We start from the raw sequence: 26726 nt of genomic DNA on the forward strand, positions 1-26726 counted from the left end.
GCCTCAGTTTCCTCCTCTTTAGATGGGAGATCTACTTCAGAGGTTTTGGACAAAGTTCGCAAGGGAAAAAAGCCATTATCCCCTCTCTTTAAAAGGAATTACCCTTTGAAATGTTTACATTTGAATCGGAAAGACTGCTAATTTGGTTAAATACGGTGCAAGCTTTAGCTTACAGTTTCACCTTAAGCTCCACTAAAAATAGCCATAACGTGATTTACACACACACACACACACACACACACACACACACACGCGCGCAAAAGGATACCATAAAGAAAAAGGGAAAGGAGACAACAACACTCAAGCTTTGAATTTGAGATAACAGTAAACAACTGACCAGGGCTGAGAATACAAGCAAGCAGGCAATCTGATATACTGTAAACACCCAAAGGCTCAGGAGTTGGTGGGGCCAAATATGTGGCGCCAGGAGTCAAGGTGGGACCAAGAGAGGAGAATTGCTTTAAAGTCAGTTTGACAATTATGATAAGACTAGTTAATCTTTTCATTTATTACAAACTAATATGAATTGCTCATGAAAACCCAATAGAAAACAATTGTTAATGTACTTCAGTAAACACCGTGGGTGGACACCCAATCTAACAAAACTGAGTGGGAGGGTTTTTTGGAGCAAATAAAATGAGTGATACCTGGCACCATAGAAGTCTGTGTCCCATTACTGCGTTCAGAGGCATTAAGTGAAAGTTTAGATTCTGAATGTTGAGACCTCCCACCCTGTTCCTAGGACACTCGTGATTACTTTACACTCAAAGATTACTTTTCAGGCAGGAGATTAGCAGAGACTTTGTCTAGGGAAATCTGACTAGGAAGACTTAAAGATCCAGACATTGGGAGTTCCCCAAGGAAAGAGCCTAGCTAAATCATGCTCCCAGGAGAGCCCTTAGTCTACAAGCCCCATCCGTGAGCACAGAGTATCCAGTGAGATTTTCAGTGCCTTGCCTTACCTTACAGAGACATTTGAGAAAGGCCTTTAGGGTGAGAACAGAGGCCTACAACAACTAAAAAGAAAAGCAACTTGGCCAAAAAACTGTGCAGAGGATAAAAAGTTCAAATAAACTACCACTAGTATCCTCAGGGGACTAAAGAGAAAATAGTGCACTCAGAAGATAAGAATAGGCTGCTGTAGCAAAAGGAACTTTCAGAGAACAGCAAGAAATAGGAGAGAAATGAAAATTAAAGAACCAAGTCAAGAAGTTCATGAGAACTTCTCGTTAAAGAACCAAGTCAAGAAGTAACATGAAAAATAGAAGTTCCAGGAAGAAAAAACAGAGAAAACAAAGGGGAAGAAATCATCGAAGAAAAAATTTAAATTTTAATGTTACAACATGGGAAAAATATATGTTGTACAAGATTGCCCTTCTCTTAGTATTCCTATGGAAAAAAAATCATTTTTTCCTCAAATGACATATGGCAGTGTTTTTTCTCAGAAAAAGTGAGTTTTTGTTAAGGATTAGTAATAGAAATTATCCCTAGGAAAATTTACTATAAAAAATACAAATAGTTGGATGTAACTACCTTTTGTCTCGTTGGAATGTAAAAGCTTAACACATCTAATTTTTACATATACATGTTGTTTAATAGATGCCAGATAAGACTCATTAGATATCGGCCGGGCGCGGTGGCTCAAGCCTGTAATCCTAGCACTTTGGGAGGCCGAGGCGGGTGGATCACGAGGTCAGGAGATCGAGACCATCCTGGCTAACATGGTGAAACCCCGTCTCTACTAAAAATACAAAAACTAGCCGGGCGTGGTGGCGGGCGCCTGTAGTCCCAGCTACTCGGAGGCTGAGGCGGGAGAATGGCGTGAACCCGGGAGGCGGAGCTTGCAGTGAGCCGAGATCGCGCCACTGCACTCCAGCCTGGGCGACACAGCGAGACTCCGTCTCAAAAAAAAAAAAAAAAAAAAAAAAAGACTCATTAGATATCAAGAAAATGAATTGTGATCTTCTATATGTATAAGTAAACACATAAACCATGTAGAGCTGTGCAAATGTAAATAAAAGTATTTGAAAAGTGGCAGGGGCTGGGCGCGGTGGCTCACACCTGTAATCCCAGCACTTCGGGAGACTGAGGCAGTTTGATCACCTGAGGTCAGAAGTTCGAGACCAGCCTGGCCAACATGGCAAAACCCTGTCTTTACTAAAAATACAAAAATTAGCTGGGCATGGTGGCAGGCGCCTGCAACCGGTTACTTGGGAGACTGAAGCAGGAAAATTGCTTGAACCCAGGAGGCAGAGGTTTCAGTGAGCCGAGATCGCACCCCTGCACTCCAGCCTGGGTGACAGAGCGAGACTCCATCTCAAAAAAAAGAAAAAGTGGCATGAATTACCTAGCCCAGTACCCTTGACAGAAACTTCTGGAGAAGTTTGATGGCGAGTTTGTCATTTTGTCATTTTCTTTCCAATATCATTTTTAGATTCAAGTGCTGTTATCCTAATTCTTGAACTATTAAAGGGCTTAGACTGGATTAACCAGAATTCAGTTCACATATTGGCACCAACACTTATAACCAGTGTGATCTTAGCCAGTTCAGTTTGTCACTCCAAGTGTCAATTTCTTATGTGTAAGTTGAAGGTAACATTGGAATTCATTCATTCCTTAAATATTTGCTGAACACCTTTTACATGTTATTAAGTGCTGGGGATACACTGGCAAACAAAATAGGCATATTCCCTTTCCTTGTTGAGCCTACAATGTAATAAGGGAGGCAGAAGATAAACAATAATAAACACTTATACTTTCTGAAAGCAAGATTAGAATATATTCAATATTCTAGGTTTTTTCATGAACACTTTTATTTAACATTAACAACCACATAAAGTTACTTGAAGTAAGCTTTTTGAAATAGCGTCTTGTATGTATTGAGTACTTACCAAGTAATAAGAATTATGAAACATTATCTAGACTTGGCTCTTGCCTCTAAATATATAGAACTCATTTTCCCCCTCCCCTACCCAGCTGCCAAAAAAAACCAAAAAACAAAAAAAACACCCAGACACACAGCTGTTTCTAGTGGGTGTGTGGTTGTGCCTTTGTTTGCTTTTCTAGCCCTTGGTGATTGTGAACTGGTCTGAGGGGTGACGGATGGCTCTGGATGCTCTGTAAGCAGCTGCTGTCAACTTTTCTATACCATAAAAACTTGCCATTTTGTGTTTCACTCAAATACTGATATTTTCTCCTCTTCTTTTTAAAATTAGTTTCAAGAATGTGAGTGAAATCTTACCACATGTTGAATATTCCTAACCTGAAAGTCCAAAATCTGAAATACCCCCAAATTAGAAATTTTTTGAGCACTAACATGACCCTGAAAGGTCACACTCATTGGAGCATTTAGGATTTCAGGTTTTTGGATTGGGGATGCTGGTAAGTATAATGCAAATATTTCAAAATCCAAAAAAGGCCAATATCTGAAATATTTCTGGTCCAAGGTAGTTCAGATAAAGCATACACTAAACGTGGAGTCTCCTGATCCAACTAGTGAAACATATTACCTATTGACCAAAGTTTCTGCTGAGAACCATCAAAAGGTGAAAGGATCTGAAGGGCCCAAAGACAAAGGAAATTTCCATGGAAGATTTTATAGGAAAGTGGGGAGGATGTGATTCTGGAATCCTTGTCCTGGGTCCTCCCCTCCCATTGAAGGATGCTAAGGAAAAGAACATGTAACAGTTTCTGTCACTCATTCCCCTGCTCTTACTCCTTTTTCTGTAATTCTGTCTTGATGTTTTTCCATTATCTTTTTTTGGGGGGAGAATCTAAAATTGTGTGTAACTTAGTGCAAAAGGAGTTGTTAAAATGACCTTTGGCAGATGATGGATAGACTAGTTCAGTCCTTTGCAAGGTTTGTGAAGGGATCCAGCTGTCTCAGATTACCATGCCTAAATGTGCATTTTCCAAGGTTGTCAGTGATTGTAGTGAATTTGAAACTGGCAGACAAAGTGAAGTGTTTCCCACTGAATAAGGCATTGTTGAGTTTGCTTTGTGTTCAGAGCTGTCGGGAACAACCATGAGATTGACAAAACAAGATGTAACAGGTGCTAGCAGTCCCAGCTAAGCATTTTGTTATTTTGATGGATTTCAGACTGATTTTAAAGTTTTTCCAGTAGCACATGCTCATATCATGTATACACACAAATACACAGAATTTGAAATTTTAAGAAACACAAAGTCTTGATATGAAGAATAAATAGAAGTTAAAGCAGGCATTTGACAACCCATTTTCAGATGTTTGAAGGATTGTCAGTGGAGAAGCAGCAAGTTGATCTTTTATGACAAGAAGGCTGAATCTTCTGAAGCTAAAACAAAAGCCAAAAAAAGAAAAAAAAGTCCTATGACTTTCTATTCAGTATAAAGAAGGATTTTCTAATGGATAGAACTCTACACGTTCCTCCTCAACAGTGAAATCATTTGCCTTTAGAGGTAAAAAATGTCCCATCCCTGGGTACACTTAAGTAGGGACTGAATGGCTGTTTGTCTCAGATGTTTTTAAAGAATTTTTCTGTAGAAGAGACAGATACAAGGTTAAACAAGATGCAGTCATGTATTCATTTGGTCACTCAGAAAATATTTTTTGAGTGCCTAGTATGTGGCAGGCCCTGTGCTAGTCACTGGGGACACTGCTGAGAACAAAACTGACAAAATCCCTGCTTTCATGAAGCCTACATTTTAAAAAAGAATACTTGATCACTGTACCTTTTTAGACAAATAAGCAAGTTAAGCTGCACGTGGTGACGCACACCAGTAGTCCCAGCTACTCGGGAGGATCCCCTGAGCCCAGGAGTTTGAGGCTGCAGTGAGTTACTGTCATGCCATTACACTCCAGTGACCGAGCAAGACCCTGACTCTAAAAGTAAAAAAGAAAATAAATAAACAAACAGGATGATATGCTAGGAGTAACTGAGTGGTATGGGATTACTTTTCAGTTGAGATCTGAAAGATAAGGAACCAGTCTTCTAGTGACATGTCTCAACACTAAAATTCTGAGTCTATGATAATTTTGGGAACCATGTCTGCCAACTTTGTGATATCCAGTGGTTAAAAACCACTGCTCCTAGAAAATTCTCTTATATGCCTTATGTTGTACTTAGAGACTAGAATTTTTTTTAACCTAAAGAGAGACTTTAGAACTTGTTAAATCAGACCACTCCTCTTAGCAGAGAGGAAGCTGGTCTCCAGGGAACTGTGCAGAAGAGGACTGGAATCTGGGTCTTCTGATGTGAAATATAGTGCTCTTTCCTCTCTTCCAAGCTCTTGACATCCTCTTGCTCAGTGTCATTCTAACAAGAAGGGTGACAACATCACACTTTTTTTAATGTAACACTTAACAAAGCTATTTGGTATTCATTATCTCTTTCAAGCTTCTCCTGACTCTGAAAAATCAGCAGCTTGAGGCATCAAATATTGTTTCGCCTTATGAGCATCAAAGTTCCCATTTTGCAAATGAGGAAACTTAGATCCATATAAGTTAAAGGACTTTTCTATAAAGGTTAAGTGAATAGATCAAGCAGCAGCAGTCAGGTATTCTGACTCACGGATTAAAATCTGCTTCTTCCATTTGCTACAGAAAAGTAAATCAAGTAGTTTGGAAAAAGAGATGAATGGTAAATGGAACTGAGCAGGAAATCAGATAAAGGAAAAGACAGGTTTATTGTGACTCTGCTGGTCAGTTAAGACTGCTTTTCATAGGATTATACCTTACACTATCCCTGTAGCTGGTTTAGTTTCACCATATTTCAAAATGTGCTAGTTATTTTTCAGAAACCAAGGCCTAGTTTATTTATTAAAAAGAAACACAAATATTAACCTAATCTCCAGTATGTCTACTGTAATAGGAAGTAGGTAGGTAAGGATCCCATCTAATTAGTAAATATTTATCCAGTGCTACCCAGTGTTGGCAGTAAGGGTATAAACTTTGCCCTCAGGGACTCCTTTACTAATAGGAAGAAAGAAAAGTAAAAGTGCAACGGAAACACGTAGAACTGGGCACAGGAGAGTGTGGGCTGACATCAGTGTCAGAGAAAGCGTGTCAGTTGTTGATTACTGTTTAATAAACTACCCAAAATTAGTGACTTAAAATAACCATTTATTTACTCAGGATTCTGTGGGTCAGGAATCCTAGCAAGGCTCAGCCATTCTATGTGGCATCAGAAGCCTCTCATGAGGTTGCAGTTGGGTAGTGGTTAAGGATGGAAGATCCAAGATGACTTCATCTGCGTGTATGGTGCTTTGGTGGGGATGGCCAGGAGTGTCTGGGACCCACCTCCCTGCTTTCCCTCCTCTCCCATCTCCCCTTCATGGCTAGTTTAGACTTCCTTTGTGGTGCCTAATGTTCTAAGCTGTGATTGCAAAAGCTATAGATCCATTAAGGCCCAACCTCAGAAATTACACAGGATTGTTCCTGCCACATTCTGTTGATCACAATGTAGGTTCTTGATGATGAAGCAACAAGGTCACATTGCAAAAGAGCATCTTGGGCTGTAGATTGTGTTAAGGCCATCACTGGAAGCACAGTACATTTCAGAAAGCTTCCTAGAAGTGCTGGTATCTAAGCTAAGTTTTGATGAATGGGTTAAATTTGGAGGACAGTGTTCCAACAAGAGCGGCAGCATGTACAGAGGCCAGAAGTATGAGAATATCAACTGTTTATGACTCCCTTGACTTTCAAATGTCTAGAAATAGAAATGTGAGTGAAGTTGAGCTCAATAGACTAGACCCCAGCACTGATGTTTTCTCAAATACCCACAGCTACATGACTTCAGAGAATGGTTTAGAACTGGAAGTCCCCAAAGCTAGGTCTCTAAGAGACCATTCTCATGATTAGGGCTGCCTGCTGTCAGAGGACACAGGTCAGCATTACACAGACTTTTTAAGAGGATGTCATTTCTTAATTCTTATGAGGATTCAAATGACTGTTGAAGTAAACACATGAGATGGGGTTTGGGGCAGTTAACTCTAATCATTTTTTAAAAATTTTTATGGGCGCTGGGTGCAGTGTCTCATGCCTGTAATCCCAGCACTTTGGGAGGCTGAGGTGGGTGGATCACTTGAGATCAGGAGTTTGAGACCAGCCTGGCCAATATGATGAATCCCCTAAAAATACAAAAATTAGCCAGGTGTGTTGGTACGCACCTGTAATCCGAGCTACTTGGGAGGCTGAGGCAGGAGAATCACTTGAACCTGGGAGCTGGAGGTTGCAGTGAGCTGAGATTGTGCCACTGCACTCCAGCTTGGGCGACAGAGCGAGACTCTGTCTCAAAAAAAAAGTTTTATGGGTACATAGTAGGTGTCCATATGCATGGGGTACATGAGATATTTTGATACAGGCATGCAATGTGTAATAATCACATCAGGGTAAATGGGGTATTCACCTCAAGCATTTGTCATTTCTTTTTGTTACAAACATTCCAATTATACTTTTAGTTATTTTTAAATGTGTAGTAAATTTTTTGATTGTAATCACCTGTTGTGCCATGAGATACTATAATTTTATTCATTCTAACCTTATTTTTGTACCCGTTAATCATCCCCACTCTTCTCCCCGCCAGCTACCCTTCCCAGCCTCTGGTAACCATCATTCTACTCTCTATCTCCATGAGTTCAATTCATTTAACTCTAGTCTTTTTCCTCCTTGGCAACCTTTTAATCTTTAATAAGAAATAAGTCCTCTAAATTCGTCATAATGGTTAAATATGTGAAAATGGTAGCTACTGATCAGTCTAAGCAGTGATATGTAAGAGGGCCTTGTCAGTTAAGACCGTCAGTTCCTAATACTGAAGAGTTTGTGTACCGTGTTCATTAAGGTACTGTGGCATAGAAACAAGCAAACCAGGCACCTCCAGGTTGACCAGACTCCAGGAGAGATCAACATCAGGGGATATATCATAATCAACAAGTGCTTATTGTCAACCTACTGCAAAATGCTATTTCTGGTGTCATGGAGAACATAAAAGTTTATGATTTATACTTTGCCCTTAAACAAGTTAAAATGTGTAAGGCACTAGAAACACAGGAAGATGCAGAACACTGGTAACTGTCACCGGGGAGGGTGTGATACACACTGCCCAGTGAAGGGTATGGACAGAGAGTGGTATGAAGTTTGTCCACAAAACTGTGGGTAGAATCTTCTGGGATTAACTCCTGACAGAAGAGGAGAAAAGGAGGAACAATTTGAACCAAATCCTGGAAGACTAGGTCAGCTAGAAATCTATCTACTCATCTGTTGCACCATCTCAGGTTCCAGATAGGAAAACTACCCTCAGTGTTGCATTTTGAGCTATGCGAACATTTGAAGAACTTTCATTTTTCAATTAGGGAAGTAAAATGGTTGCTTTCATTAATCATGGCTAAACTTTATGTCTCTTTAACTCTGAGTCTGTCACGAATTTCCCCTCAGTGCCCAGAATACCATGGAAAAATACCTTTGCCATTGTTTTTAACTGACTTTTAGAGATTTAGTTAGGTACCCAGATATTTTCATTAGTATTGCTGTGAGTAGGGCTATTGATGGAAATCAACATGGAACAGTTAAAGTGTCTGTAAAGCTACAAAACTGGGTATTTTTAAGTTGAGGGGTTTTTCCCCTTTTTTATTTATCAGTTAGCTGCCTTATACTTACTATGGCCTAGATGAAATTGTATATTCCATTTAAACACAGTATCTAACCAAAAAGTTACTCAGCTAGGGTTTTTGGTCTAATGTAGTATAGACAGATCGATATACATACACAAACATAAACACATGCATATATATATACACACATATGCTTATATATACATAAATATACACATATATACACACGTATGCTTATATGTACATAAGTATATACATATATTTATATATATATACACACACACACACACATACAAGAAAAAAAGAAAATGATGCAAGTGAAATAGCATATGGGAGAGGAAGGAGAATTATGTGTTTTGGGACAGCAGGGTTAGAAAGACCAAGGAACATTTAAAAATTCAAACAATAGCATTTAGCCTGAAATCTACTTTTTATCATCTTTACCCAGCCATCAGAATGAAGAAAGACAGTGTCCAGCTGTAGCAGTAGTTTGGTAGCAGGAGAATTAGACGTAAAGGTACCAGTGCCTGAGGGGTGGGTCATGAATTAATAATTGCTATGTGGCGGATGAGCCCCTTCAGAAGAGCTGAAAATGAGGAAGTTGCCTTGCAGAGCGCTATCAATCACTCAGTGACCATAACTTCCAGTAATTAGTGTATTTTATGGGCCTTTGCTTCAGTGGCTCGAAAGCACATATGCTCCAGTCACAGCTAAACTTTGCCGGAGTAATATTCCAGGATGATTTATCCTCCTGCTGCACTGGGATATAACCCTATATTAGGTGAAGATTGTGAACTAAGCTGCAATAAAGTGTAAGTTTAGGTACAGTTTGCCCAGGTTGAGACCTCAATGTATCACGCTTTTCAGCATTCACGGTTAGGCTATAGCAGGCAATCATTTTTAACAGTGAAACAAATAAAGCAATTAAAGGAATAGCATTAGGATATTGTACTTGTGAATTACTGTTGCCCTGTCCCTGTTTAAGTGTCTACTATAATAAGCTCATTTCTTCTTTTTTTTTTTTTAACATACTCTATTAGAAACATTTATTTGTTTTTTGTTTTTTTTAAGTTTCAGGGTACCTGTGCAGGATGTGCAGGTTTGTTAATAAATATTTGTCTGTAATGCTGTCTTTTCTCCCTTATTATTAATAATCTGGGACAGAATGCGGGACCGTCTGAATGGTAGATAAGTGCTTGATTGATTTATTTGTGCTACTGTTTGGGCTTCTTAAGTAAGTTTATATCAGTGGACTTTGGTGAGGACAATAGTTGTTTTTTGTTTTGTTTTTAATATTGGCACCCGTTAAGGAGCACTCCTGATGGGACCCTCACATTTAGGCTCTTTCTACACAAAGAAAAAGACATTACTTACAGGCTCTCAGAGTACTTGGCACTTTTGGTATAGGCATAATGAGTTATTTGCTGTGGCTCACCTACTGCACTAGAAGTCTATGAAGTCTTTGCAGACAGGATCCTTTACCATTGCCAAAGCATTTGCAGAGCCCAGTGTTCCTAGGCTCTTAACAAGCTTTGCCACCAACTTACAGTATGATCTTCAGCAAATTAATTAAGCTACTGGTGCCACCATTGGGCCATAATTCTGTTTGCATTGAAGAAATCCTTAGAGTTTATAGGAAAGAGTTTGTGAAAATAAGTATAAATTGAATAAGGAAAAAATATGTGTGATTTCACTGTATTCTCTTGAGAGTAAAGTATTTCTTCATCACTTTTAATGATGGTGTCTTTGTATTTCCTTAAATAGACACCGGTGATAAGCTAATTTCACAAGTGTAGATGGAAGAGTGTACACAGTTTGATGCTTTTGTTACATTTATTATCCCATCTTTAATTTGCATTGTATTATAATATGCAAGTTAAACAATAATAATAAAACAAACTAATTGTCTTTAATTAAAGTGAATTAGATTTTGATTTTAATATATTTGATGTAGTGAGTACTGATAATGTGGAGGGTCCCAAAGGTTATTAGGGCATGTTTCTGTTAGGCCTGATGGTGTTAGTAATAATCCTCTTCCTCGTAGTTCTAGACATGAACAAATATGTCACTTCATCAGTCTCTGTTACTCGCACTTATGCCCCTCCACAGGGGTTGCAGATTCCACAAGTTATCAGCTAATGGTGTTATACATTAAAAATTGAAGCTTTCCTCACTCTGAGGCCTTTCAAGGCTTTGTTCTTAAGCCCCAGACACTTTGGAGTGCAGCTGCAAACTATAGGCAGAAGATTAAATTAATTTGTAACTCTTTTTTTTTTGGTCCTGCATTACTAAATCCTCCACATTTAATTGAAACCCTACTTCAAGACGCTTTGTGTTTCTGTGTTCTTTGTTGTCAGTTTAACCTACAAAGCACTTTAACACTGGTAAATTGCTGTTATATCCTTTGGATTGTTTTTAAACCATTCAGTAAGAAAACAGTGAAATTGATACATGGGGCGAAAAAGTAAAATCTTAGAGTAGATTTTGAGGTATTTCATATTTATTATGGTTCTTTACCAGCATAGTTCCAGATGATTTAAACTCTCTCTCTAGGACTGTGTAAATTGGTCTTGGGATGAAATCTCACCTAGGGAATTTTATGTAATCCAGTAGTTAAGTCTGATTTTTTAAAGTTTCCCTGTGTCTGAGTGTTCCAAAGTGACTGCTGCACTTCTATAAAATGAAGGTTTAACTGCAGCGCACAATCTAAATGCAAAATCCTTAGATGGAAATTTAATTGTGTAAAATGTGCACAAGGTAATTAAGAACAAATTTTAGAACATTTCAGACTATAAAGTTGTCCTTCAGCTAGATCACTGGCTATATTGAAAATGCTTATTTTCAATTTGTAGTTATGTCGAGAAACATAGAATATGTCTAAATTAAGAATAAAAAAATCCAGTGCTCTTCAGTAGAACTGTAAATTTAAAACTACTCCCACAACATAGTTGATAATTCTGAGTAGGAGACTTGATTACTAAAAACATGTCTTGAATTTGTGTCCTGCACTTGTTTTCTGGCTACAATGTTTGTTTTCTCTTTACCATTTATGATTCTGTGACAATAATTATTTTTATTATCAACAAAAGCCATTCTGTTGCTTTATCAATAAATAACTTCTTTTTGTTAAAATACAAAGGTCTTTACCGTGTTATATATTCGGCAATTGTTATGACCTCTCTTTCACACACAGACACACATACAAATATATTTGTTGTTTAAATTATAAAATCCAACATATTCAAATGCTGCTAACTGAAGAGCATTTTATAGACTGTGGTTGGACAAGTCAAAGGTCAATAAGATGACACTAAGGAATAGTCCTATTTTTAGAGTGAGATGTTAGTTGTTTACTGCTATTTAAGTATATCCCCAACTGGTAAACACTTCAGACCATTCTTTTTCAGCCTTTTACGTAATAAACGTCCCACAACAAACAGAGTCTTCAGCAGTTTGCTAAATCTTAAGTATTTGGAATTAAAGTGTACTTTTTAATTTAACGTTAAATAGAATCCCTTATCTCTACCTCCACCCCCTGGCCCCAAATAAATAAAGCTTTTCCAAATCTTTTACAATGTGAGCTGCTCCCCTCCTGGGAATGAAAAGGATATGAGACTCATTTGATGAAGTGCTGGCACTTATGTGTGTCTACATTTTTCAGTACACTTTTTTTAAAAAAACTAGACTTAAGCTGCCTATATTACATGCTTCTTTTGTAAAGATGATAAAGAGAGCAGAGATTTCTATTGGCTTAACCCTAATCTATTTGCTTTGTTGTGATTCTTTTTTTTTTTCTTTCCTTTAACTGTTAACCTATTTATAAATCTAAATCTACGTACAAAGGTCATTGGTTGGCTGAACTTAAACCATTTTACTCAGTAAATTTAATTAAGAAAATACAGTGCAACTCATAAGCAAATGAGTTTTTTCCTAGTTTTAAACCAAACCACCCTCTTGAGTGCTGATTGCCTTGCCCGACCCCTGGTGATACAGAAACAGGCAAAATTAAAAAGGACATTAAAGCTTCATTAAATCTGAAACACATTTAGTACAGTGACATATCTGCAGGCCATTTCAGAGAAGATTACATACTCTCTTTTGTAAGTTTCCTAATTTATAATACCTTGACAATAAAAACTGGGGAAATGCAAGTAGATTAATAGACCAGTAGGAGTAAAAGATACAGAATGGCCCCAGGTCTGCCTGTATGTGAAATATTCACTTGGAGCATATGTGCTTCTTCTTCCCCATAAGGGTCCCATGTTTATTTTGACTTTTGACAGCCTCATGGAGAACTCGTTCTTTTTTTTTTTTTTTTTTTTTTTTTTTGAGTTAGGGTCTCACTCTTGCTCAGTCTGGAATGCAATGGCATGGTCAAGGCTCACTGCAGTCTCTGCCTCCCCGGGTTGAGGTGATCCTCCCACCCTAGCCTCCCAAGTAGCTGGGACTGCAAGACACGTGCCACCACACCCCTCTCATTTTTGTAGAGAACTCGTTTTTCATGCAGCCATATCTACTAAGAAACCGTTTTCTTTTTTACCTCCTCCCAATAGAACATGATAAAAAGAGTTCTAGAGCCTGGCTATATGTTTCCTTGTACTTTTCTGTAAGACAAACAGTGTGGAACATAAACACTGTAGCTGCATTAGACCTAGAAGGATAGAGGCATACATAGAAGGCAGGGGTCCTCTCCTGGGGCCTTAAAATGACTGCTTTTAGTGCCAACCTAATAGTGCTCTTGCCTGTTTTCTTTTTTTTTTTTTTTTTTTTGAGACGGAGTCTCGCTCTGTCACCCAGGCTGGAGTGCAGTGGCCGGATCTCAGCTCACTGCAAGCTCCGCCTCCCGGGTTCACGCCATTCTCCTGCCTCAGCCTCCCGAGTAGCTGGGACTACAGGCGCCCGCCACCTTGCCCGGCTAGTTTTTTGTATTTTTTAGTAGAGACGGGGTTTCACCGTGTTAACCAGGATGGTCTCGATCTCCCGACCTCGTGATCCGCCCGTCTCGGCCTCCCAAAGTGCTGGGATTACAGGCTTGAGCCACCGCGCCCGGCCTCTTGCCTGTTTTCACTGGCATGGATTCCCAAGTCTTTCAACAGCCCAGTGGTGACACTCTATAAGAGAGGAAGTGATTGTCACCATGCTGCAATTGCAACAGTACCTACTAGTTAAGATCAAAGAACCATTCTCTGCCTTCTGACTCTAAAGAGGTCAGACCTGCAAGATGTCTTACAAGCAGTCCTCCCAGGAACGTAGTTAAAAGGTAGGACTGAGGTTCCACGAGATGTCAGGAAATAACACTGAAAGCAAAACCAGACCCATGAATGATGAGTTCACCAGTTCAAGCACTGGCATGTGTTCCCAAGCAGACTGGTACAGAGAGGCTCCCAGCTGACCAAAGTGCACTACATTTTCTCTCTGTTGTCTTGCATGGCATTGTCTTACAGAGCAAACAAATCACATCAGTCGTCCTTTTTACCTGGTACAATTATGACAGAGAGGGCCAAGTAGATGAATGCACCTTCCCAAGTTGGCTGGAGCCTGGCCTCTCCGTAGAACCATGACCACGTGCAACTGGAAGCTCTGTGTTGAATCGGGAAGAATTCACATTTTTTGCTGTATCCCACTCCCTTTTAAGATGTCCGTTTACCATTGCTTAATTCTTTAAATTGCAAGAACCAATGGTCAGTGTTGGCACCTGCCAGCTAATTTAGAACTTGACTGTATGTGTGTTGGGCAAGTTTCCTCTGTCTTTAAGCCATGTGAACAGTATTCTTCCACGGTCCCTAATGACATGCTGAGCATATACCCAGGTGAATGGCACAATGCCTGTGGAAGGTCTTGAGCCAGAATGTTCTAAGTGTTTTGTAGTAGTTATTAAGCTATTAGCTTTTTTAGATGTGAGACTCTCCTCTTGCTGGTTTTCTAACTCCAAATGGAAGAATATGCAAAACTCATAATCCACAGATCACTGCAATACCTATACCTGTTAAGTCACTGCAGACTGTTGCAAATGCCTCGTTCACCCACCACAGTAGACCATAGTGATTCCTCCTGAATCAGTGTGCACACTCTGATTGGCCAGAAACAAACTATTTTCAAAATGTAGGGCAAACCTACAAACCTGTATTGCAAGGAGGTGGGGTCGGGACAGAGGACAGGAGAGCTGAGTCCCTCCCCTTTCCCTCCTCGTACATAGACAACAAACATAATCACACATAACTTAGAAAGGGAGTTTGGCAAACATCTAAATTTTCTTTCACCCCACCTTGTGATGTTTTTATTATGTACAGTGGAAGAGATTAATGATATCCATCAAATGAAATGATGATAGTATACCTATATCTTGAAAATCCATACACATATCAGTGTATATTTTGTGGACAAGACATGAGTACAAGGTAATGAAACTAGGTATTCTAAAACATACATATATACACATACACACACAAGCATGTGTGCAAATGAGTGTTGACCTTTTCAAAGTAGTCACCTTATAAGGTCATAATGTTTATTTCTGTTACATGACTATTGTTCATATTGGTTTTAGAACTTTGGTAACTTCAGCATCTTCATGTCTAAGCAACAAAATATTTAGTTTTTGTAGGTTGCTTTGAGTTTTGGTAATATCCGTAGGCTATTCAAACCTTAGTCTACAAATAATTTACATGATGAACAAGCTGAGGGGTATAATTTTAAATCCAAGATAAGATGCATACTAATAAAATGAAATAGGTATTCTGTTAATTGAAATAATTCTAAAACAATTACAAAAGGAGAATTCAGAAATGTTTGAGGAGAATTCAGAAATGTTTGAGCAGGATCAGTGTCTTTGAAATAAGTGCAGAACTTCTCAAGATTTAGAAAGGCGGTGTAATATGCGGGAAGGAACACTGGATTAAGTTGCAAATCTTAAGGTCAGCTCCTAGGCTTCCACTTATTAACTATTTGGGAGCTACTTCAGTGGGACTCTGGGTTTTAACCTTTGAAGTGGGTTGATGCCCTCTTAGATCCATTAGTGTTAAAATCCCTGATGTTGTGATTCTGCTTTGAAAGTAGTTGCAAATACATGTAAATTATGTCAGGACTGAGGATGGGCCACGTTATAAAATTGCAAAGTTTTGCCACTATTTTCTTTAAATAGGTTTTGTACGTTTGTTAAATTTTATCTTTTTGGCCAGGTGCAATGACAACCCTGTAGTCCCAGCACTTTGGGAGGCCAAGGCAGGCGGATCACTTGAGGTCAGGAGCTCAACACCAGCCTGGCCAACATGGTGAAACCCCATCTCTACTAAAAATACAAAAATTAGCTGGGCATGGTGGTGCGTGCCTGTAATCCCAGCTACCTTGGGAGGCTGAGGCAGGAGAATCGCTTGAACCCAGGAGGCGGAGGTTGCAGTAAGCCAAGGTCACGCCACTGCACTCCAGTCTGGGTGACAGAGCAAGACTCTTGCTCAAAAAAACAGTTTGTGTCTTTTTGCTTTATATCAAACCTATTCCTGGTTGGATCATTTTGTTTTTACAGGTGAGGATTCAAGGATCAAAATTAAGTGACTGGCTCAAAAACAGAACAGTTTACAAATCAAGCTAGATTGGAAGCTTTCAGACTTAGACCTACAGTTCTGACTTCACAAGCTTGAAATGGCCATTTTTCCTACTAGTAGGTAGAAAATGGATGAAAAAACTTTAACAAATAGATGAAAATAATGGCGCAGTTTTCAATTTTATAATAATGTCCATTCCCCATTTCCTACGACCCTTCATTTATACTTGTAACTGAAAATGTTGTGGGTTAGTAACAATTAGATGTTCCCATTTTACAAGACAAAAAGCAAAGAGTTTTTACATCTCTGTCTAGAAGAAACTGTCGCACACATGTAAATGTGGATAATGCCCATACAACTGAGAATATTACTAAGGGAAACCACATAAGGATAATGTTTTGTTATTAAAATATCAGGGATGCAACATAGTCCATTGAAAATGTCCATTCTAAATACAGCTCTTAATGTAATTACAGCAATAATTTAGTTTGTACATTTGAGGTTGTGAACTTCTTTATATTTGCTGGATGCAGTTCTGAAATTTAGTACATGTCTGTCTTAAGGAGATCTGCCCTGCATGCAAATCTATAACTAGACAAATATTATTTCCTTTCCCAGCTTGCTCTTGGGAGGTTTCCATATCCTCAGGTAAGATTGTTCATTACTGCCGTTTGCCACTGTGACATTCATTCCTATGTATGAAGGTGCAGGGAGCAATTGTGAACATTTGAGTCACATACAAATAAATCTGTCCTGTTAAATTGAAAAGTGGTATCTTAAGGAGTCGTTTAGAAATCTCTATTGATTTTTGATTTTTTAAACTCCTGGATTTTTTCTTCTTTGTTAAAGGTTGAAAGTGATCATTGTGCTTTTCCTTTGTGTGACATTCGGGATTATTTTTTTTCCTGGTCCAATACCATGTACTCATTTTGAGGATGGAGGAGACAGCCAGCCTTTTCTTGATACGCTTTTTAAGCTCTTAAACTCACTTAAAATTTTTTGAGTTAAAAGATTAAGACAAAGGGTGAAAGCATCTAATCTAGGTCATTATTTTTGCTAGGCAGATAGATGGGCCCCCAATTTTATGAGTATAATTTTGAACATATTATTTAAAAGTATTTTGCTCCTTCCTGTCTACATTTATAAGAAAACAAAACAGTCCATTATACTAGCATTGCTGACTCTAATCTTCATTAAAATTTCTTTAAGATTTTTATTATAGAAGGGTACTAGCACTAAAATATAAAGCTATTTTGTGGTTTGAAAATGATTCCCCAGTGTGTGGGGGAAATAAGTGAAATGTCTAGAGGGATGAAAAATGAATGGTTTGACTGTTTTCCTCTGGTTGATGTTCACTGTTTTTCTGGCATCTTGGTCTGTACAGGCCAAAGTGCCTGGAGGCATGTCTGATTTAAAGGTGGTGTTGGTCTCTGCTCTTTAAGCATCTATTAACTTGCTATTATTATGCAAATAAGTGTTGTATTACACATACTAATTTATGCATGGTTAGATTATGCAGATGCATCACAAACATGGTTATTGAATAATAGAATGGGGCTCATTCTCTCTACCATCTTTATAAGCAGTTTTAAGCAAATTCTCCTGGTACCAATGTGGACATTTAAAGACCCTTTACTCAATGAAATGTCTCTTTCGTATTCTTTTGCTTTCACAGTTAAAGCCATCAGATAAGTGGAAGAGAAATTGTCCAAGTTGTTAGGTTCAAGAGTGTTAGTCTCACTTTTCAAATTCATAGACTTTTTTGTGTAAATGTAATATTTTCCTTATAGAAAAAATCTAAAATGCAGTTGCTTGGCATGAATGCTGGCATTTAGTGAGATTTTAGTGTATATAGCCTTGCTGCTTAGCTCTTGGTAGCCCATCAAATTAAAATCACATTTTCAGGATTTATAGCTCATTAGAATATTTATCTTGGTAAGCTTCTTGTTCTGTCAGTAATTTCTAAACAATTCAGTTTGGCCAATTTGTGAAATCCCCTAAAATTTTGAAAATGAACACACAAACCCTATACAATATATTTCTCAAACAAATCTTAGTAGAAAACTTTTAAGCCATCCAGTAAAAATTCCAAACGTTGAGAATGTAGCAATATTATTGAGATTCCTAATGTCTAGAGTAATTAATCAGTGAGATTTGATGGGTGATGAGTCTAAGAAATGAATTGCCATCACATTTGACTATTGAAGCACATGAAGGCTGTGGTCAAAGTTGAGAAGAGGCTATTTACCTTTGCAGTATGGTTTTCCTGAATATCTAAATATATCTTTATCAGTGAAGTGGAAGTTGGAAAATTCTAATACTATGCTGAATTCTCTAAGTTAGCAACAACCTTTATGCCAGAGTGGGGGTGGGAAACAACTGTATTCCTTGAATCATGATAGAATGTTGTCACCAAATTGGTACTTCTCTCTGAAATAATAGAAGCAGCTTTGATGCCATTAGGCCTATTTCCCAAGTCTTTCAACAGAAGTTTGAGTGTGTCGTTGCTAGAACCACTAATGACTTTTGGTGGAGTTGGCATTTATTTTAAAGGCTTTGTACTATAAGCTGAAGATTGGGAAAGGATACTTTATAAGTGCCTTTCCTACCCCTCCCTTATGTCCTCAAAAAAAAACACATAAAGAAAAATGTGTATTTTTATAGAGTCACAGAGGCTGAGTTATGGAATAACACCTTCTCTTTGGCCCACATTATGTTATTTGAACTCCTACCACTCTGTGAAAGAGCCTCCCCTCATAAATTGGACAAACAGAATGGCTGATTTGCTCACTGTTAAAACTATGGCTGGTTTGGTTTCTTTGAATCCCAAGTGGAGTAGGCAGGAGTGAATCGTAGACTCTTAGAGTTGGAAGGGGTCTTAGACATCATCAAATCAAACTTCTGTACAGTGTCTCTGAAAAGCAAACATCCACACTGCTTAAACACTTCCAGTGACAAGAAACTCACTATCTTTCAAAGCATCCACAGGGTCAAAGCAATGTTCTATTTATCAAGCTGAGAACTATCTCATCCTAAGTGTCACTCACTAGTCTTATCCTAGAACACATGAAAGCCTTTCATATATCCTTAAGATCACATTGATTTGATTGTTCCTAGGACTAGGGACAGTGCCAGGGAATCGCTGCTGTGAACCCAAAGTCTAATCAGGGCACCAGACCTGAGCTGTCTTCACTAGTGGCAAATTGAGAGGAGTGGCCTATTGGAAGGAGCCCTGGACCACAAGTCAGAAGATTAGAATTAGAATTAGGTGCTACCACAGTCTCACCGCAGGTCTTAATTGTTGCTTTGTAACTCTGAGGTGTCAGTTTCGTCGTCTCTAAAATGAGGGTTCTGCCTACCTCTCCTATCGGTAGGTTGATCAAATGAAACTATGGATATGAAACCACTCTGAAAAGTACAAAGGGCCACCCATCTGGATCAAATGTTGGGCTGCAGCACAAAACAATTTCCCAACTATTAACCATAGGTTGTAAAAGGATGTTCTTAGCAACATGCCAGTCACAATTGGAGCAGAGTATAAAATGAGCAGAGGGTAAAGCGGGGAGGAGGGGCTGGCTTCAAGACTCGTCTTTCCCCCAGCTCAGCATTAGTGCTGTTGACAGCGTCATTAGCAGCCCGTCGTCCTGCTGGTGACACAGTGTGTACCCAGTGAGGGTACAGAGGGAGGAGTCTTGGGAAGACTCTAGGGACAGTCAGTGCCCTGGGAGCAACATAAAGGTTAAAGGGCCAGGTTTTTGTTGAGATAGCCATTCTATATGAGTTTCATTGTTTTGTGGGTCAGGTGTTTGTTATTTGAAAGCACTATTTTAGTTTCCTTTAGGCCTTAGGATTGCATAACTTCATTGGCATGCGGTTTAGGGTTCTAAAGAAAAAAAAGATAAGGAGCACAGTCTTATTACTACTGCCAATAACAGGAAAACCAATGGTGTCTTGGCTTCATCTAGTACCTTTCCCACATAGGGTTCCAGTCTCAGGCTGTTACCTGACTCAGGCTGTACATTCTACCTGCAGGGACTTATTTCCAGCCTCTAGGTGAGCCAACTCAGGCTCAGAGAGGCAAAGTTCCTTGCCTTGGGCAAGAATGGGTACAGTTAGGTCTAGGACTTGCAGACAAATAAGGCAACTCACTGGCTCCTTAACTTCTTAATTCATTTGGCTATTCATACCCCTCTGTTCTCCTTTCCACTCTGCCTTACAACCCTTATAGTTTGCCCTCTCTGCCCTAGGGAGGCCTCTTGTATAGATGAGAAATGCTGAGCACTGGAAGGTTGTGCCATTGTGCATGGTGACAAGACCATTCCCCAGATCCCTTTTGCTTTTCTTACCATGTATTTAGCAGAATAATGGGAGATCCAGAGGGCCCCAGAGCCCTCACTGACCCCAGTGCCATTAAATTATGGGTGTTTATGAAGCATATTCTGCAATAGGATAATGAAAAATTGCATTTTAAAATATCTTGCAGTTTCTCAATTTCTGGAACATTTTAGCTTTAATAGTAATCTGGAAAGATGTGAAGGTCTAGACAAGGACTGGAGCTGCCTATAGTTAATCATGTAGATCCAAATTCAGTTGACTTAAAAAACATAATGGTGGGCAATGGTTTGTTTAATGACACCATAATTTAGGAGAAATGAAAAGGATTGCCTGCTAAAAATTGTCATCCTTCATTCAAACTTTACAACAGTGCCCTGCATTAGGATGATAGCAAATCCATTAAGGAGACTTCTCAGGGGATGCATCAGCTCTGGCATTGGGAAATTTGGCAAGCAAGATGCCACAGGAAAGTGAAGATAATACAGACACAAATGTATTTAAAGTACTTTTGCATGTATAAAAATACTGTTCTTCTTTTGGCTGCAATTCCTGATCTTGGTTAATAAATTACATCAAAATGACCTGAAGTTAAAAAAAGGGAAAAAATCTGAGCAAATAGTGCCCCTGGTATTGTAAAGCTTTGAATGTTTTCACACCCCATTAATTTATTACTTCTCTTTCTTCATCTTTAAATTTCATTTTTTTTTTCAAAAATTCTGACTCCCCGCTGCTGCAGTGATTTTCATCTTGTTGTTAATTTTCCCTGCTCCATATGGAGCTCCAGACATTTCACCTGGAGGCTGTACTAGATTTTGCTGTAGTGATCGTACTTCCGGAGGCCAAAACTGTCATTTAGGGTTCCTGGTGCATCTGTCTGCGCCAGGCTTTTCACTGGCATGGGAGAGTGTGAATAACAAATTGGATGCACCTGAGATTCGGATGATTAGTGTGTTTTGTGAATCTCCACGACTTGTAAGCAGATAGCTCTGCGGGGAGGAGGGCGCTCAACAGCGACTGTGGGTGAATCTGTACTCACACCTTACATTTGGGGCTTTGCAAGGGAAGTGCAAACATCCTAGGCAGTCTGAGTGCAGAGAGAGTAACAAATATTTCATCCTGCCTTGTCATTGATTAGAAAAGAGCCTTTAATTTCATTTCACCCCATGTTGTGATTAATTTGCATTCTTTGTCAGAAGTTAATGGAGTTTTTTATGGTTCACTCTGAAATCCTTGAAGACATCAGACTTGATCTGATGTTTATACAACCGCCAGCGGAATTTTTTCGTTTGATTGATGGCAAGCTTGATGTTATTCCAAACGGCTTTTTAAGCTGTTTTTAAGAATTATTTGAATAAAATGCAAGCAAGATATTCTTGTAACGATCAAGTTTATCTGTTAAAAATCTGTTTCAAATAAGATGATAAGTAGTAAAAAAGGATCAAAAAGATGAGAGAAATAGTGAATAGTGATGTTATTTGTTAAAAACACATAAGAATGGCATTCAAATAAATTATTGCAGTATGCGGAGAAGATCACTTTTATTGGAAAAAAAATACCATCATCTGGCCAAACAGAATAATTAGGACTAGGATCAAAGGAAAGTCTGAATCTTTGGGATCAGAAACTTTTACTACCAATTGGCTAATTCTCATTTATTCTGCCAGCTTTTGCCACCAGTGTACAAAATAGATATTTACTTTTCTTAACTCAAGGAGACAGGGCTGTCAGGCCTGTTAGCTGAACAAAATGATGACATATTGCTTGTCTCAAAGAGGCATTCTTAAATCCCAATACTAGGTAAACATAGGTAGATAATAAGCGAAATATATGCATTCTTAATGATATAACGACTGGCACCTTCTACAGGATAGTTCAGAAATGAAAATACCCTGTTGTTAAAACCAAGATACTTCTGTCATTCTTGGGTAAGAGAAATGTGTGTTCAACCCGTATACACTACATATCAAAGTGTGAGAGGAGCTGTAGGTGGCATTTGCTACAGAACCTCCTGCTATTAACCAAGGAAATACGTTTTGCAAATGCTTTTTGATTACCAATAACATGTTTGATTTGGGAGCTTTGCCTTGCTTCAGCAGATTCTTGCTTTGCTGTAACTGCTGCTAGTGAGACTTACTCATAGGTCAAAAAGCTACTTATCTGAGGACTTTCATTTAAAACTGATTAATTTATTTGCTGCATCTGAAAGTTTGCTAAATAATTGGGTAGTTTTAATTGAAGTTACTGCTTTCTGATCCTTGTATTAACATGATCTAAGGTCCTTTTTATTATATGCAATCCATATTATTGACCAGATTTGCCTTGTTTTCATTTAAATGTAAGCAGCTTGTCAAGGAGAAAATATTTTGTTTAACTTGGCTTGGAAACGTGCTATTTTAATGTGTTTTGTTTTTTTCAATTGACAGACTGTCTTTTAAACATTCATTTATTTTGCAGTAATAAATTGTGCTCTGGATAGAGTATGTGTTTCAGAATAGAGTAGAAAGCGTATGTTCTTAAAACTATTTAAAAACATTAAACACTTTTCAAATGCTAATGTTGAAGTACTTGAGTTTTTACACTTAATTTTATTTGTGTTTTAAAAGCCTTTGACTAATATATTGTTACTAATTCTAATGTTGATTGTTTACTAATGTCTTGTATTCAATGTTAAATTTAGACCACAGATATCATTTTCTTTTTTTTTTTTTTTTTGAGACGGAGTCTCGCTCTGTCACCCAGGCTGGAGTGCAGTGGCCGGATCTCAGCTCACTGCAAGCTCCGCCTCTCGGGTTCACGCCATTCTCCTGCCTCAGCCTCCCAAGTAGCTGGGACTACAGGCGCCCGCCACCTCGCCGGGCTAGTTTTTTTTTTGTATTTTTTTAGTAGAGACGGGGTTTCACCGTGTTAGCCAGGATGGTCTCAATCTCCTGACCTCCAGATCCGCCCGTCTCGGCCTCCCAAAGTGCTGGGATTACAGGCTTGAGCCACCGCGCCCGGCCTCATTTTCTTATTTATGTTTGCTGATCACGCCTGGAATTGCAAAATACCTAAAAAGTGTGTACTCTTTGAAAAGAAGTATTAGAATCTATCCTATGTTGCATAAACTTTTTGAAGTTTGGAACATCAAGGATTTAAGTAAATTTTTAAATATACAGTTTTTTGTGTGTGAGGTCTTTAATCAAGGAAAAAATAGCAATGAGTAATCACCCCAAACTTCAGGTACTCAGCTTTAATTTGCAAGAGTTTAAAGGGGCAATATGCATGCAATTTTTTTTCTAAACAGATGTCTAGTCTATATGTTTTAATTAATTTTACTTTTGTTCTCACTATTTAGGATATAGACATTTAAAATATCCTGATATTTCAAGCATAAAATCAGATTTATATTGCATAAAAATGCAGAGACGAAATTTGAGTGACATGAAGATGTTCACTTATACACATTTACTTCTTCCTAGGAATTTTTGAATTGCCAGTGTCAAATTATTCTCCATATCTATTGCATACTTATCAAGAAGTCTCATTATTTTATTTGCTTAGCCTATGCCAGAAACAGGAGGTGGGTTCCTAGTATATCCTTAAAATAGAGCAGAAATAGAAGAGAAATCATCCCCAAAGTGTGGGTAGCTTAGAAATGTGAAATTCTTCATTAAAGATAAATTACTTGTTAATACTTCAATTGAGATATCTGTATTTGGCCAGATAGGTTTGTGATTCGTGTGTTGTTTGAAAGCACTAACCTCATGTTGGTTTGATTCTGTAGTACCTTCTAAACTATTGTATGACATACATTTCAATTCAACGTTATTTGTCATTGAGCACCTACTCTGTGCCTAAGTACTAGGAGCACAAAAATGAAACAGATGCGGCCTCTGCTCTCAGAAGAGTCCAGTCCAGTTGGAAGAAAAACATAAAACCAATGGCAGTTGATATAAAAGGAGTCCTCCAGGAGATGGGATGCTCTGACCTCAAGAGGAAAAGGGAGTGTTCAGCTCACTTCAGGAAACCAAGAAGGTTTCACAGAGTGGATAGCTGATGCTTGAGCCAAGGCTTTGAGGCAAGAAGGACAGGACCATGGTTCCTTTATAATTTTTAAATAATCAGTTTAGCCCAGAAATGGAATAGAAGGTTAAAGTAATGAACTTGGACACCAAGTCATAATAATGAATTTGGTGTCCAGTCTGGCTTTTACGTGGCAGCTTTGCTATTATCTCTCCCTCTTAGGCTCTGTGGTCCAGGAAGCCTTCCATTTCTCTCCCTTTGCAAGAAGCATGGGAAAGGATGTGCTAGGTACTCAAGTCCAAAGGAGGTTCATCTGGTGAAAGATAAAGGTCTAAAGCAGCATATATCCTTCCAGTACTTTAACAGTACTACTGTTGTTACTTTCATTTCCCTAACAGTTTAACAATTCTTCTAGGTAACTTTTAAAGTAACTGTGGGAAGGAAGTAAGAAAAGAGAGGGGAGCATGGTAGAGGAGGGAGTTTATGTGTCAGGATGGAGATGGCAAGTGTAGCAGGGACCAGATAGAGAAATTGGGTTTGAGAATTTTGTGAGTCCCCTTGACATGACTGAGGCTAATCTGAGGTTGGAAGCGATTGCATTTTAAGGTCTCTGCCCCTGAAGATAGTTGGCACATGCCCCAGAGGGGTTCCCTGCCACCCTCTAGAATTTGGCTTGGTATATCACAGGGCATTTTCTAGACTGCTGGGGAGAAATTGTCATGATCAAATGGACTAATGCCTAAGGGAGCACTTTGAAAAATATAAGGTGGTAAACAAGAGCTAGGTAATATTAGTATTATTTATATTTCCAGAAAGTTCTTTAGGGATTTACCTATGTAACTCTGAAAATATATGACCATGTCTCACACCAGGTAGGACTAAAATGAATTATTTTTCTGATCCCACAAGAGCCTTTCTTTACAGTCTTTCTTTTTTGAGTTATAATTTATCATTCACAATCACCATCATAATATATAGAATTATATACAGAATCTCGTCATTTTTAGTTCAGTTACTGGGGACCATGATTCCCTTACAATTTTTAAATGATCAATTTAGCCCCCAGAAATAGAATTGAAAGTTAAAGTAATGAACTTGGTGTTCAGTCCAGCTTTCACATGGCAGGTTTGCCATTATCTCTCCCTCTTAAGCTCTGCGGTCCACTAGACCTTCCACTTCTTTCCCTTTGCTTTTATTGATGCAGTCTGCTATTTTTTTGAATCATAGGATTTCAGCATGTGAAGAGATCTTACAACAATCTAGTCCAACTCTTAGATTACAGACGAGGAAATAGGAGTTCACAGCCATTAAATGACTCACTCGTGATTACCAGGTATTCAGCAACAGGGCCAGAATGTCTCCCACTCACAGTGCAGTGGTCTTTTTACTCTAGAGGGATGGTGGGGGAGAAAGTAAGATAAGGCATCCAGAGATTGTGAGCCTAAATGACCATCCTTATTTCACACACACATCCACTCAAGTACTGCCTCCAACTGGTATGTCTGCAGAGATGAAAATTACTGTCCCAGGATGCTCTGTGCCTGCCAGGTAATTGCTGACTGGCTATGGATCCCTAGGGGGAGAATGGTCCTCAACAGCAGTAGTAGCAGCAGCACCAGACAAAGACATCAACCTTTATCATACTCTAGTATTTTACTTATCACCATTCAGTATGGAAAACTTGGGTAGATTTGGGGATAGGGGCTCATTGACTTCCAAGTTAAAAAGGGGACCGACCTGGCCGAGCTTTGTTTGAGCACAGATTACTTTTTAGATGTTTAACAGTTATGGATTAATGCCTGGGAGGTTTGGGAATTCTTCCTCAACTAAAATGTTAATGATGCTAAGAACCCAACCCTCTTCAGTGCCAATAAAACAGACAGCTAAGTTTATTGAAAAATCAATGAGTTGCCTAAAAGGAGCAAAGAGCTGATTCGATTTAGGACTGGAGATTGCCAGGACACACCAGGTGGAAAGAGGGTCCCAGAGACCACTAGGAGCCAGGAAAGGAGGCAGTTGTCTGTTTATGCACAGAACCAAGGTGTCATCTCCAAGGAATTTTGGGTAACCAAGGCAGCCAATTGGAACCAAGTGTGGACTGTTAGGATGCACACATCAAGGTCTGCAGATGGTAACCACCACTCGGAAAAGGAAAGAACAGCTTGGGGAATAGAATAGTCTTTTTTTTTTTTTTTTTTTTTTTTTTTTTTTTTGAGACTGAGTCTCACTCTGTCACCCAGGCTGGAGTGGAATAGCATGATC

General features: G+C 38.8%; 1 protein-coding gene across 12 annotated transcripts in view; it reads left to right on the forward strand.

Moving 5' to 3' along the window:
* MAP2K5 (mitogen-activated protein kinase kinase 5) overlaps positions 1–26726 on the forward strand; it is a 263591-nt gene that overhangs the window by 165610 nt on the left and 71255 nt on the right. For 8 of the 12 annotated variants that reach the window (XM_015142546.3, XM_077939621.1, XM_077939617.1 and 5 more), the window contains exon 17: positions 16746–16775. The exons of the other annotated variants lie outside the window; for them this stretch is intronic. In XM_015142546.3, coding sequence (XP_014998032.1) covers positions 16746–16775 — 30 coding nt within the window. The remainder of the gene's footprint in view (positions 1–16745; positions 16776–26726) is intronic. 12 annotated transcript variants of the gene reach the window in all.

The sequence above is a fragment of the Macaca mulatta genome, chromosome 7, assembly GCF_049350105.2.
Source record: "Macaca mulatta isolate MMU2019108-1 chromosome 7, T2T-MMU8v2.0, whole genome shotgun sequence".
Classification (NCBI taxonomy): domain Eukaryota; kingdom Metazoa; phylum Chordata; class Mammalia; order Primates; family Cercopithecidae; genus Macaca; species Macaca mulatta.